Source organism: Argiope bruennichi, chromosome 7 (genome assembly GCF_947563725.1).
Source record: "Argiope bruennichi chromosome 7, qqArgBrue1.1, whole genome shotgun sequence".
Lineage (NCBI taxonomy): Eukaryota > Metazoa > Arthropoda > Arachnida > Araneae > Araneidae > Argiope > Argiope bruennichi.
In genome coordinates this window covers 52,521,576-52,536,347 of record NC_079157.1, presented here as the reverse complement: position 1 = coordinate 52,536,347, position 14,772 = coordinate 52,521,576, and the positions used below count along the sequence as shown (strand labels likewise).

At 27.9% G+C, this 14,772-nt stretch overlaps 1 protein-coding gene across 4 annotated transcripts in view; it reads left to right on the top strand.

The window, feature by feature from the left end:
• Positions 1-13,816, top strand: part of LOC129976007 (cyclin-dependent kinase 6-like) — a 247,565-nt gene extending 233,749 nt beyond the window's left edge. For all 4 annotated transcript variants that reach the window (XM_056089338.1, XM_056089336.1, XM_056089337.1 and 1 more), the window contains 4 exons: positions 983-1,092; positions 4,575-4,625; positions 7,231-7,363; positions 9,913-13,816. In XM_056089338.1, the coding sequence (XP_055945313.1) occupies positions 983-1,092; positions 4,575-4,625; positions 7,231-7,363; positions 9,913-10,086 (468 nt within the window). In that variant the 3' untranslated portion in view covers positions 10,087-13,816. The remainder of the gene's footprint in view (positions 1-982; positions 1,093-4,574; positions 4,626-7,230; positions 7,364-9,912) is intronic.
• Positions 13,817-14,772: the final 956 nt, after the last annotated feature.

Genomic DNA, 14,772 nt, shown 5'->3' with positions numbered 1-14,772 from the left:
AGTTTCAGTAAGTTAACAGTAACAAAGCAGTTTCGATTATGTGATTCCATATTCGAGATTCTAAAGTTCCAGTGAAAAGAAGAGGTACAATAAGGCGGACAGTTCCCGCGACACGAAATGGTGATTAAAAAAAAAAGTCTAAAAAAAGTTCACCAGAATGTGGTCAATAAAGTTCGTATATATTGAAATTTGAATTGTTAGTATATATTGAATGTTGGCTGTCATGCATCATGAATGAACAAATAGCATATAAATGATCACAGAGTTGCCAAAATGAAAAAAATAATGATCTAAAATAAATCATAAATGCATTGACTAAATCAAAAATAAATTAAAATATGAAACTTAATACAATTTTTATAAAAGCGTGTTCTTATAATATGCACGGCCTCAGACCGCAAAATGTCTGAATCTTCTACGGCTTGTAGGTATTTTATTACTTTCTACAACTGATTTTGGAAGAAAAAAAACAATGTCTAAATTGGGAAAATAGTAATGGGAACGGGTTTAATAAGGCTTTGATACTGTCCTCCCAAATTGAAGAATGTTATCTTTTACAACTAAAATAAGAATGGCATATATTATATCTATTATATATAATTTTGATACAGATGCATACATATTATAAACTTGCATGCATAATTTAATTTGTAGCTCTTTTTTTTCTATTGATAAGTTTTTCTCTTACATATTTTTAAACAATTTCATGAATTAAAGGTAAAATTTATTCTCTCTCTGATGTCGTTTTTTTACTTTATTCAATCATCTACTCATCTACATTTCCGTTCAGTTTGTATCGGTCTGATTCTCGTTATAGGTATGATCTTATAAAAGTTTCTTTATACATTTCAAGCGAATAACAATAGTCTAGACTCTATTCCTTATGTTCTTCTACATATTGTTTTCTTCATGGAAATAGTTTTTTAACGAACTTGAAATGTAAATCAACTTAGATTAATAAGTATTTTGTTTTGTGTTTTAGGTGGTGACGCTATGGTACCGGTCTCCAGAAGTTCTTCTTCAGTCCAGTTATGCCACTGCGGTGGATCTGTGGAGTAGTGGTTGTATATTTGCAGAGCTTTATAGGAGAAAGTAAGTTGGAAATAAGAATTATTAACCTTTTCGGGAAATTTAAAAAAAGTTACCCGTGGAAATATGTAGGGTCTTCGTTAGAGCTTTTAATATACAAAAACTTTTAGATATTATCCTGTATTTTTAGTTGATTAATTTTAATTTTTGGACATGTTGAATAAATTTTTAAGGAAGATAAATGATTATGTTCATGTAAATAGTGTGTATTTTTTTTTTTTTAGTTGCTTACATATCTAATTATTTTTACTGATTTCAGAATAGCACTGCCATTTCCTTGACGTTTTTAATCTTTCTCTTTTTCGTAGAATATTGTTTTAATTTCCTCTAGAAAATTGATTTTATTAGTGTAGTTGCAATCGCACTTGACGATTCTAAATGTGAATTGCAACTACATTTGTATATCTTCTTGAATCAATATTCTATTAAAGAAAGCAATTTATCTCAGAATGGCAACAAAGAAGTGTTACCATTATTCGATTTATTGATTTCATATTTGTTTTAGAAAAAAAATGGAAGAAATATAAAATCTTGAAATTTGAAATTTCATTCAACTAATATGGCTGACTATGCCCATTGGAGTAAAATAATGTTACTGAACAAAACAACGATATAAAATAACCTCATTATTTTAGGAAGGGGGTTGGGGAAATCCAAATTAATATGAAATCCTGTAGTGAAGTGTAATTGTTTTACTGTGCTATAAGAGAGTAGGTGCAGTGAAGCACATTTTATAAAACCTTACAAAATACAGAGAACACTAAACATAGCGTTTTAACCTTACAATTAGGGATTGCAATACCGGTATACCGGGATACCGAATACCGGTATTTTGAGCCATTTGTACAATTTTGTAATACCGGTATTCACAAGTTTAAATACCGGTTTTTCGGTATTTACTAGAAATTTTTAAAATTGTCTCCACTATATGTTCAGGGATCGCCAACATAGCAAAATAGTATACGTTTTTTGTTTTTATGTTTCCCTAACGGGCGAAATTAATTAGCTAATGAATGGCTTAATTAATTGCTTAAATCTAAATTAGCGAAACATGGATTATCCTTGAAAGAAGATATTGTATCCATAATGACTGATGGAGCAACAATTATGAAAAAAGTTGGAAAGTTGATTGGTGCAAATTAGCAGTTCTGTTATGTACATGGAATTCAATTAGGAGTAATAGATGTATTATACCAAATAGATAAAGAACAGAAGAATCCAAATGCTGTGGATATAGAAACTTCGAATTCCAACTTTGAAAAGAGTAAGAGTGAGAGCTCTATTGACAATGAAGATACTGACAATGTAATTGTTGAAGAAGATATTGCTAATGAGGATGAAATATTAACCTATCAAGAATTGCTTCCTATAATAAATGTAAAGTTCGAAAAATTGTTAAGGTATTTAAATGTTCCCCTATAAAAAGGATATATTACTAAAATTTAAACTAACTGAAAATAAAACAAAATATATGTTAATATGAGATTCTAAAACACGTTGGAACAGTTTACTCCTAATGATAGAACGATTTTTGAAACTGAAAAATCCAATCCTAAAAGCAATAATCGACTTAAACCTGTAAATTAATTTTTTAGATAGTGAATTCGACTTAATGTCCAGAACTATATCAGCTCTACTTCCAATAAAACTGACTATTCAGGCATTATGTCGGAGAGATTCTAATTTATTAACAGCTAATGCAACAATAAATTTCATGTTGTTGAACAGCACACATCACTATCTGAAGAATTATATATTACATTGAAAAATCGCACAGAAGAAAGGCATACCGAAATAGAAAATGTCTTGTGTTTTCTTTCTTTTTCTAAAATTTCTAATACCGGTATTAAAACCGGTATCCCGGTATTAAGATTTAAAAAATACCGAATACCGGTATTGAAATTTTGGTCCGGTATTGCAATCCCTACTTACAATGCATCATGTCACCATTTAGTCACAGGTTTTTATTTCCATTTATAAACTTCACATGACTGTTCCATAGGGTAACAATGAGTGTTTTGGAAATCTTTTTTTAAATGCTTTTCGATTAAAAAAAAAAATGTAGTAGAGACAGATGGCTGGTAATAGCGGTACCAAAATTAGATTTAAACTGGAAACTTGGAAGAATATCAAGATGGCTATTTATACAAATTATTTTACGGTTAAAAATACTATCAATTTTTTTTTTTTTTTTTTTGATTTTGTAAAAAGTATATTGGTAAAAAAGAACTTTTATTTTTAGTGCACAATTATTATAATCTGATTTGTATCACTTGGATATTATTTAATTCGCAATGTAGCAACCATTTGAAACATATTAATTTTAAAAAAATTCAAGAAAAAAATATTTCAAATTTTTAAAAAATAATTTTCTTAAATTAATTTGCTCCTAATAAATCATATTTTTTATTTTTGTAAAAAAATAAATAGTCATGCATTTTAGGGTTAAATTATTATCGCAACAAATTTATATGAATTGCACGAACCCTTAAATCGTAAAAACTATTAAAAGCGGCAATGGATATCATATTTTGTTATCACGAATAAACAGTGTCCAAGTTGGATTTGGTTAATTTACTGACTTTATGCGAATATTGCATTTCGAACGTAATTACAGCTACAGTATTCAGTAAAAATTTGTTTCCGAACTATCTAAATACGTTTGAAATATTTTTCTTCTGCCTATCATTAAAAAAAGTTTTTATAAGTATATATAAACTTTTTATATAAACTATGGTTTTTCTGTATTTCTTTAGAAGAAATGAAAAATTTTAAATCATGGCGCAAATGTTTAGTGATCGGAAAATCTTTCATTCAGTGAACAATGTATGTTTCCTTCTATTCTTGGTCGGGGCTATAACACTCTCATGTTAGTGCGATAATGAAACGCCGTTTTCTAAGTCTTTCTTGGCATCCTCTTATGGTTTAGTAGGATCTTGGACCTAAAGCCCGAATTTACGACTATTTCCAACCAATGCTCGCCTTTCAAAAGGCGCGGTCTTGCCAAAAACCTTTGCACGGAGTGACCCTTTCAGTTATTTTACCTAGTTAGAGTGGAATGGCGTGAGTTGGTTTGGAACAATAGCAAATTAGGACCATAACAGTCCATATTATAGATTCAAAGGAAATATTAACATATCCAATCGAATCAGATCGAAACCTTGAGTTAATCTAATTATGGATAAAATGTTTTAATGTCTCGGCGTTTCAATATTATTATTATTGTAGTTTTCTACTATAAAAAGCATTTGTCATTTTTGTAAATGTCATTGTAATAAAGGATATTCCTTTGTAAATCTCTTGATATTAATAGATATCCATCTTATATTTATTATCGTCATCATCAATGGAACATAATTCTTTAGCATATATTCTATGTGTTTTATTTCTTTTTATATTTATTTTTTTGCTGTGTGTCTTAATTACTATGATTTGATTTCTTGTTGATACTAGACAGCAATAAAACTAACTTTTTATATTTTCAGACCTTTATTTCGAGGTCAGTCTGAAGTTGATCAGTTAAGAAAGATTTTTGAGTAAGTTATTCAATATATTTTTTACAGATCTATTACAATTTTTATCTTAGTAATTCTTTTAGTCTGTAATCGCACTACAATTCTTGCATTCCATACCAGATGCTTTTGGAATCTTTGCTTTGTAATAGAAAATAGTTTGTATTGTAGCACTTGAGATATAGTATTTAATATTTAAAAAGAGGAAGAAGAAAATTTGAGAGGTCCCATCTGAAAGATCAATTTTTGCCATATACTTCTGTAATCACGATCATTCTCGAGATTATCAATATTTAACTATACACTATATCAATATTTAAGTTATGAACTCAACGTATCAGTAAAACAAATTTCTGAAAATACTCCAGCTTATAATATAGATTAGCTCTAAATTTAAAGCTGTTACTACTTTAAAAAAAAGTTTAAGCTATATTAAGTCTCAAATTAAATTTTCTGTGGTTAAAAAAATTCTAAAAATCTGTTTTGCGATTTACTAAAACACACACACACACACACACACACAAAAAAAAAAAAATAGTGTTGTTCTTCACATTAGCTTCATGCTTTTTTTTTTAATGACTTAAGTCTAAATGTTCTTCCTTAATTAACTTAAATAAGATATTTGCGTTTCAAATTTATTTATTGCATTACACCTACACAACATTGTCAGTATTTGTGACCAGTTCAAAAAAGAGTTTTTCAAAATTGAAATTTATCACATTACATGCTCAACAGGCATTGATTGATTCAAGAAAGTTTGATTTCCCCAGTAATAAACTCCCTCGGGGGGGGCACCTCGAAATGAGGATGAGATGCTTCCGGCATGGTGGTTGGATCTCGCCACCCTAGAGGGTACACTAATAGGTGGGGGATCTGGCTCCTCCCATCGATGACGGGACGTACTTCCTTCGGGGAGGGTTGTACCGTGGCCGGTGACGGCCCTTAGGACTCAACCACAGTTCCCGCCAAAGTTGCTGTTTCGGCGGTCCGGTCATTCAGTTTTATGGTTTTAATCCGTGTGCCTTCGGGCTGGTCGGAGAGTTAGATGGTTGACTTCCCCAGTAATAAAAGCAATTGAACGCTATATTGTCTCTTCATGTCTGTACATTAATTCAAACATCTTATAAGCAAAAATTGTAAAACAATTTCTTATTGCAGATTTAACTGCAAATGTATTATTAAATTTATTATTCATTTGTAAAATATTAATTAATGAAAATAATTGAAACAACTTTTTTTATATTAAATTCATTTATTTTTGTCATTTTATATAAGGTATAGCTAAATTAAAATGTTCTGTTCATACCATATATGATATGGACATAAATTGCTACATTTTATGTACATAAATAGCTTACTAACCACCGTGTGCATAAATAACTTCCACATGTTATGTACTAAAATAATTTTCGTTAATTTTCATTTTAGGACATGTATATAGATGCAGACTGCATAATTTTTTCTTTATCGTGGAATGTTACATATCTTTGCATTGGCCCTATTCTTTATTAGTTTATACTGTATGCTTTAAGCAATGCAAATTTCAGGAGTTCCATTTAATTTCCCTCTCTTTTAAAATTAGCTTTTATCATTATTTTCATTTTATTGTTATTTTAATAGCTTTTAAGACGTAAATATTGTGACAGGCTGAAATAATAAAACGACTACAAGTTGCCTTCATGAGAATTGGGTTTTATTGTCTCGTTCGCCTATTTCTCGTTTATTTAATAATAATAATATATAAAGTAATTTTATAAAAAAATGGTACAAACGTTGCAAAATTCTTTTGGTACAATCCAAGTATTATTATCCGAAAAATTCTTAAATTTAGTTTGATATCTAAATTTGATTTGAATATATTATTTGAGTATACAGTTGTTGTAAAACAAAATGGAAACACAAATTTAAATATCCTAAAAATACTTAAAAAAATTTAAATAAAAAAAATGCTCTCATGGATTCAACGAATTTTCAAAACAATGACCTACTTTGTCTATTTGAAAATCCGACATAGCACATACTTTTAATTTTCACTGCAGGTGATGTTTTGTAAAACAGAAATATACTTGTGTATTGTAATTATAGTAAGAGAAAGTTGTTATGGAAAGATTGTATTTGCTTAGGATTCATGAAATTGTGTGTTCAAGAAACACTGTAAAGTAAATGGACAAGATTTTAAGACATTAATGAGGAAAACAGTTTCCAGTGGATATTCCTTTTCAACTCAGAATGATAAATAACATTTAATGACCATTGATTGATAATTTTATGATTTATATGTATATATCCCTGTATGCAAAACTCATGTAACCAAAAGACCATTGATTGATAATTGTATGATTTGTATGCATATGTTCTGGTGTACAAAAGTCATTGAATCCAAAAGATGACTGATGGATTATTTTATGATTTGTATCCATATGCCCCTGTATGCAAAAGTCATATAATCCAAGAGACCATTGATTGATCATTGTGTGATTTGTATGCGTATGTTCCAGTATGCAAAAGATGCAATACAATAAATATTTAAAAGATTCATACAATAAATATTTAAAAGATTTTGGGAAACTTTTATTATTTAATGATATAAATGGCGGATAATACTGATTTGTTAAAATTTTATTTTTAGAATAATGGGCTCTCCAGAGGAATCCCAGTGGCCGGAAGTGTCCATGCCCTGGGCTTCATTTAAAAACTACAAAAAGCAACCCTTAGAGGCATTTGTTCCAGAAATCACTGCGGAAGGGCTGGACCTTCTACAAGTGAGTATGCCAACTTTTTGAGATTCATTTTTATATTCTCTTATACAAGAGAGAAAATATTGTAATCGTCAAAAGATTACAACTCAAGAATGTGTTGAATATCCAAAATTTAAAAAATTCTTTATCCAAAATTCTCTGAATTTTGTGAACCATTAACTTAATTATAGTTATTCTCCTATGAACACAATAACTCAAAAATAAATTAGCTGTGTAAATAAAAAATTGTAATGCAATTTTTTTCATCAAAATTTCATATTTCCTTTAAATTTTTGGCAAGTTCTATTGATAAGAAATCTGTGTATCCAAACATATGAGAACACAGCCTATCAGGATATAAGCAATTAATATATTGTCTTATATATCAAATTATGAATGCAATTCATGTTAACCATCTGTCTATCCTTATGCCTGCGAATGCAATAATTCAAGAATACATCAATTTCATAAATTAAGTTAGGTATATGGACTTCTCATCTAAAATATAAATATGCAAAAGCATAGCAACTGCAGGGAAAAAGGAGTACACATGTGACTGTGTTTGGGAGCGCTATGATACAAGCATTAGTGTGCTTATGCCACAATTGATGAAAGTGCAAAAATGAAAAATAAATAAATAAAAAAATGTTCTGGGCACCATTTCCTTTTGTTAAGCCTCTGATAATAATAGGGCCAAAAAAAAAATTACTAGGGGGGAGGGGTACTTACCTTTTACATACCTACATCATATGTATCAAATTATGAACTCAATCGATCAAAGAGTATACTGTATTTATACATTTGATTTTCTTCATTCTATTATGAATGCACAAAATCTGCCATATATCTATGAATATATGCACCTGAATTTGAGAAACTTTCTGACCATGAAATGTTGAAATATTAGTATGTTCTTCAGATTTTCTATTCAATTCAAAAATAGTGTTTTATAGTAAAATATAATGAATATCCTTCATATAAAATTATTATCTAATATTGACTTTAATATGTATATGTTGAAGCGGAATATGTAAATCATATTTTAAAAAAGAATGCTTAGTCACTAGGAAAATGAGTGTATGCCTTGAATCACTGTTGCATTAAACTACCTATAAAATACATAAAAAATTTTATAATTGAAATTAATAAGTACAAAATTTTGAATTTCTCACTTGGAAGATATTTAGATGTTGAAAATTATTATCCAAAGAGTTTATTTGTTGGTGCTTTAAACCCGATGCTTTAACTGCAAACTGCACTAATCTTATCAGTTTCATATGGATGCATTCTTTCTACTCTTTATTTGTAACTAGTATTTAATTATAAATTTTATTTCCATGAATTGGCATAAAAAAATAAATACATTCACGCAATTTTTATAAGACCAAAAAATTTAAAAGAAATTCAATGCTCTAACATATTGTGGAAGAGTTGCATCCTGCTAGAAAAAATGTTTCTCATATTAAAAAAATGTATGAACAAATGTCTTAATATAATTTTTTTTCATAATGTCTCAATGAGTATATGCCTTGAATCACTGTTGCATTAAACTACCGATAAAATACACTATACTACCTATTATTCGAATAAGTTCGTGCTCTTTCCACCTTCATATATATGTATTATAATTGTCCAATAGTTGTAATTATCTGAATTGATTAAGGCATTGTTTATTTTTAAAAAATTACCGTTTTAATGAATCACTTACCAGAATATTCTCTTATATTCTGTATTTAATGCTATGTTAACAGCTAACTCAGTTATCTCAGAAGTCTGTAAACGCTTTTTTAATCAGATTTTTTTTTGTGTGTTTAATATAAAATTCAATAAGGACACAAAAATATTTTAAATTTCTTTTAATGCTAATACTATGAAATAAAACCATGACTACATTTCCAAAAGCTCCTCATAATCTAGTTCTAACTAAGATATACAGATTATATTATTATTTTAAAATCTGTGACAAACTGGATAAAATTTCTATACATGTCGCATTTGGCCACAGTGTCTAACTTTTACGTCTGATATAAATGGTTTCAAGTAACATTATCTGTAACTTACTGATAAGATTATTTTAACTTACTAGTATATATACTGTTACCCATATCTGCAAAAGTATTTCAAATATTTTTCTTAATTAGGAAACATTCTGAATAGCAGATTGATAAAAGATATGAAAAACATTTTTTTTTTCCAGAACTCATGCAAGATCATGAATTTTTATTATTTACAACAAAATGTTACAAATGTTCTTTCAATAAAACCTTTTTCCCAAATTCAAAAAAAGAAAAGAAAGCAATAAGATCTTTTCAGTGATATGATTTAATGAAACTGACAATCTTTTTTTCAAGGATTTCTTTTTTTAACTAAGATTTTGGTATCAAAATTGTAAAGAAATATATTTAATTACATTAAAACAGAGAAGCACAAAATTAATTTAGTTGTACATATTTCATTCTGATACCAGTGTTAATAGAGCTATTGCCAAAGAAAAAAAAAATTACTTATTTTCTACTAATAAATCTTTTTTATAAATGAATTTTTAGCATATAATTTCTTCATTTTTGTTTTAGAAACTGCTCGTTTTTGATCCTCTCCAACGAATCAGTGCCAAGGATGCAATGGACCATAATTACTTCAAAGATTTCGAACTGCAGAAACCTCTGTATAAAGCCAAAAAACGGAAGTCCTCCCGAATATCCCTGGGTGCAGAACCGGGCACTAGTGCGATTGTACCCAAGAAATGACGAGAGCGCTTCTTTAGGTACAAATTCTGACTCTCGAAAAGCTTAACTTCTTGAAATAGCTTGCTTTGGTGCTGAGGGAACCCACTGACCAGCAACAAACATCGTGCTGATCAGAAATCAGGAGATACTCCATTGGCGAACATTCCGTTTTTCGTTTAGAGAAATTTAAAGTGGTGTGCATAAATTAAGGTTGAAATCTAGTCTAGTGTGCCTCTTCACAATGCCAAACCGCCAAAGTCGGAAGGATAAGCTGATTAACAAGGAAAATAATACTGCAAAGCAGTTACAGTTATGAACTTTACTGATAAGAATTGTTTTATTTAAACTCGCACGCTGAAATTAAGGTTTCAAAAATTATAAAAACAAAGGAAAAAAAAGAGGGGGGGGGGGTTATAAAAAAGAAATTTTAATATTAAATTTCATTTGGATAGGGAATGATTTAGAAATCGAATTTTCCAATGAAATAGTATTGATCATCCAAATCATCAGAACAATCATTAACAAAGCAAATTATCAAAGCAATCATTGCAAATTATTAAGAAGTGTAAAAATTTCCGTTAGAATGACAAGACTATACTTAAGTTAAAATTTGTGAAATAAGGGCAAATGACTTCAAAATGCTGGTGAGCATGTTTAATTTATTATTTTCGATTCTGACAAAATTTGTGAATAGATTCGTTTAATCAAAATAAATTAATTCAATGAAAATTGCAAAAGGTTAAAAATGGCCGTTCATAGTTCATTTTATTTTATTTTTTAAACTGGAATGCTTCATTAGTATTAAAAATACTTTTTAATTATAATGCACAATTTAATTAAGTTCATTAATCAATGTATATTTGTCGATTATGTTTAATTTTCAATTCTCACCAAATTAAATTGCATCAGGAAAGAACTACTTTGCTTGCTTGTTTCAGTTATCATATTGGCGATTAACTCAAGGGGTACCCCAAACTAGATTCCAACCTAGATTAGATTGTTTGCACTTTTCAGGAATTTTATTTAATGTAACTGTTGATGACTATGTTGAATGTGTTTCTTTTAATTGTGTAAACATATAGATGCGTTGTAATTGTAATAAGGTTATGTTTACTTCTCACTTTGAGTGCTTATTTAGTGAAATACTGATCTCTTGTTTGGGGACCAATTTTTTTTCGTATATAGAAGTATTTTTTAATAATATACCTTAAATATCTTGAAAAAACAAACAAAAAAAAACAATTAAGTTTTAAAATCTCAGTGTTTTTTAAATGTTTGTGTCTTTGTTTTTTAATGAAAAATATTTCCATATATCTATTGGATTTTATGAAGGAAAAAATATTGTTATTTTTAAATTTGAAGCCTTTTTTTTATCTATTGTGTTGATATATCTTTAAATATTTTAATAGTTTTTATTCATATGTTGTAATGCACAATGGATAAATACTGATGTTATTTCTAAAAAAATACGTGTGTTCATTTGAATGAAAATGGTGTTGAATATAATAAGTTACACAATGATTAATACATTTATATACTATGCAAACTTGCCAAGAATGATAAAGAAATGTGCCAGCATATATCCAAAAATACATTTTGTAGTAATTTTACAGTTCTCTCGGAATTAATATAGGAAGCTTCTTATTTTTTTTTCCTTAACATGATAAAGAGTAAAATTAATATAGGTCCTCATTGGTGATATTTTGATGACTTTTTTCTTTTGTCTCTTAGCCAAACATCTTATTGTTAATCGAAGCGAATTCCAGGTTACGAGATGCGAGAGAAATGAAAAAAGTCATCAATACAAAATATCGCCAATGGGACTCTATATTGAAGCTTTAATAAAGATGAGTTTTATTTGAACAAACTTATCACTTTAAGTTCCTGAAATAACATTTACTCCTTTAAGTGCCTGAAACCTTTTTATACTAACCCCCTGTGCTGTTTCCAAATAGACATATTGAAGTAATGCAAAATCATATATGATTGTAAATTATTTTATTTTTCTAATAAATTTTTAAAATTACAAAATTTTAGATGAAAAATTTTAATTATAATTTTAATATACTGAAATAAATTAATATTTTTTCAACATCACTTAGCATTTTCTCTACTTTTCAATTATTGTTTTTTTTTAAAGTTACTTTTCGTAATTAATGAGATTTTAAAGATACATAATAATTACACTTTCCAGTAACACTTATGAAATAGGATGCCTTTAAAGAGATTTTTCAAAACTTGGTTTGAAAATATATAGTAATCTTTTTAAAGAAAAGACTGGACTCTTATGGAGTCTAAAAAAAATAATGAATGCTGTTTGATTTTTATGAATATAACTCCTCAAAAAGCAAAAATCACTGCCAATAACTCAGGGTGTATACGCGGAAATAATAACGGACCTCAAAGTAGTTTTGCTGTGAACATTAATATGTGTTAAACATAAGGTTTATTGTTATTTGATTATCAATACATATAGGAATACTCACCTTCCTCAGTATCAGTAAAATAACAAATATTTGAATATTTTCAACCATAAAACTGTCTCTAATGCATTTTTTTTCTCAATTGCATTTTATTGCAAATGCTAGAGTTCCAAACTGCATTTAAACATGTATAGTTGATACTTTTATCATATTATCTTCAGCTACATTCTCTATTCTATTGAAACAGCTATGTTGATTGTACTCTTATAGTATCGAAACTAAGAAATTAAATTTGTTTAATTTTGCTAATATCTATTTGCAGTGTTTACTGTAAAATTTTTAAAAATATGTCTGATTAATTAAAAAGACAAAACCATTAGTTCTTTAACTAAATAGTACTAATAATTATTTTGCGAGTATAGCATTTGTTCTAAGTTAATTGTACTGTCCTGTATAGCAAGTGTAACTGGTGATGGAAGCCTACGAAATTAGCACCCTTGTGTGCTACTTTGTTTGTAGAGTGCATCACTCAACATGATGGCTAGTGTATAGAATGTTGGAAAATAAATGGACCAAAGAATGTAGTGTTAACTGATTCTGAATTGATGGAATATGTTTATATATTCACACATAACTTAATTTTTACGATTTTCATTTCTTTTTTTTGAATTGCAAATATCTAGATAATGTATGCATTTGGCTTCTGTAATTCTTCTTGTTTGCAATTCTTAAATATATTAGCAGAAAGGGAGAAAAGATATTTTGACTCGGACATTTTGTAGAAATTTATGAACCAAACTTTTATATATATATATATTTTTTTTTATATTTTCATATATCATCAATTCCTACATGATTTTTATATACCCGTGTAAAATATAACACACATGAGGTTGAAAATAAAAGATGAGTCAAGCCCGAACGATATCGTTCATGCGAAAATTTCAAGAACTTCTGTTATTTGTATTGATTTGTAATTATCTTTTATTTAAATATGCCAAGTCTCATAAATGTCAAAGTAGTGTTAATACATTCTTCAGCATTTAAAATATCTGAATAAATATAAATGTGCACTCAAAAGTATTTTATTGATTCTAACATATCATTGTACTTGGATACATTAAGTATTATAAATTAAGTTATGTGGTGTGTTGATTGTAAAGTAACTTTAGATGTTTATATAAGAAATGAAAGCATTTGGTACTGACAATCATATAAGCTTCTTTTTGCAGGCTTACAAAACTGGTGTATATTTTTGTAGTCAATTATATCGATTATATATTTTTGTGAACAAAGTTTATAGTTAGATTAAATTCATTATTACAATATGTGCTGAGTTGTTTGATCAATTTTTTTTATCACATACCATGTTCCAGTTTTTTAAAAAATCACTAGCTTATGTAAAGTTTTGACTCCAGTTCTTATTTGTAACAAGCCTGTACAATTTCATTGCTTCATATTATTATCATTGGTTTTCACAGGTGCAATTCACACCAAGCGCATATCAAATTTAGTAAATATTATATTTATGCTTATATTTTTATGATGGTATTCAGCTAGAAAAAAAGTCACCAGCTTCTTTTAAACTTCTAGGATTAAAACAGCAAAGCATTATACCTTTACAGAATCTCCTCCCTTTTATTAATTCTGCTCATCGTTTAAAAAAAAACAATATTATATAAATACTTCACTTGGTTGTTCTTATTATTTGCAATAGTGATTTTTTTAAAATTAAAACATCTTTTGTCCATAAAATAAAACAAAAAAAAAATATGTTTAAGCATTTTTTTAAAAAATTTAAGAAAAGTTTGATGCTTAGATTTTTAATATTTATAGATTCAATATACAGAGAAGGAATCATATAATGAGCATGAGGTCTTTTTTTAAAACTACTGATAGAATGATTAATAGCTGTAGCTATAATTAATAAAATCTTTAAAAAAATTCTTAAATTAGCTATTCTTTGATCTAATAAATTCAACAAAATATAAAAAATGCCATTTAAAGTTAAATGTGATGCTACCATGTTATTGATCATAGCAAAGATTTCATCAGAAAATGCATATTTCATATTAATATTGCTTTACAATGGAGTTATCATCATGAATTATAAATGTTAATAATTTCATAAAAAAAAATCACATCTATATCTTATTTTGCCATTTGGATGAATGTAACTATATTAATCTAACATATAAAATTACTTTAGATATTTCAAAGTAATTTTATATACAACTTATTAAATCTTTTAACTATAATATTGTAGAAAATTAGAATACAGTCA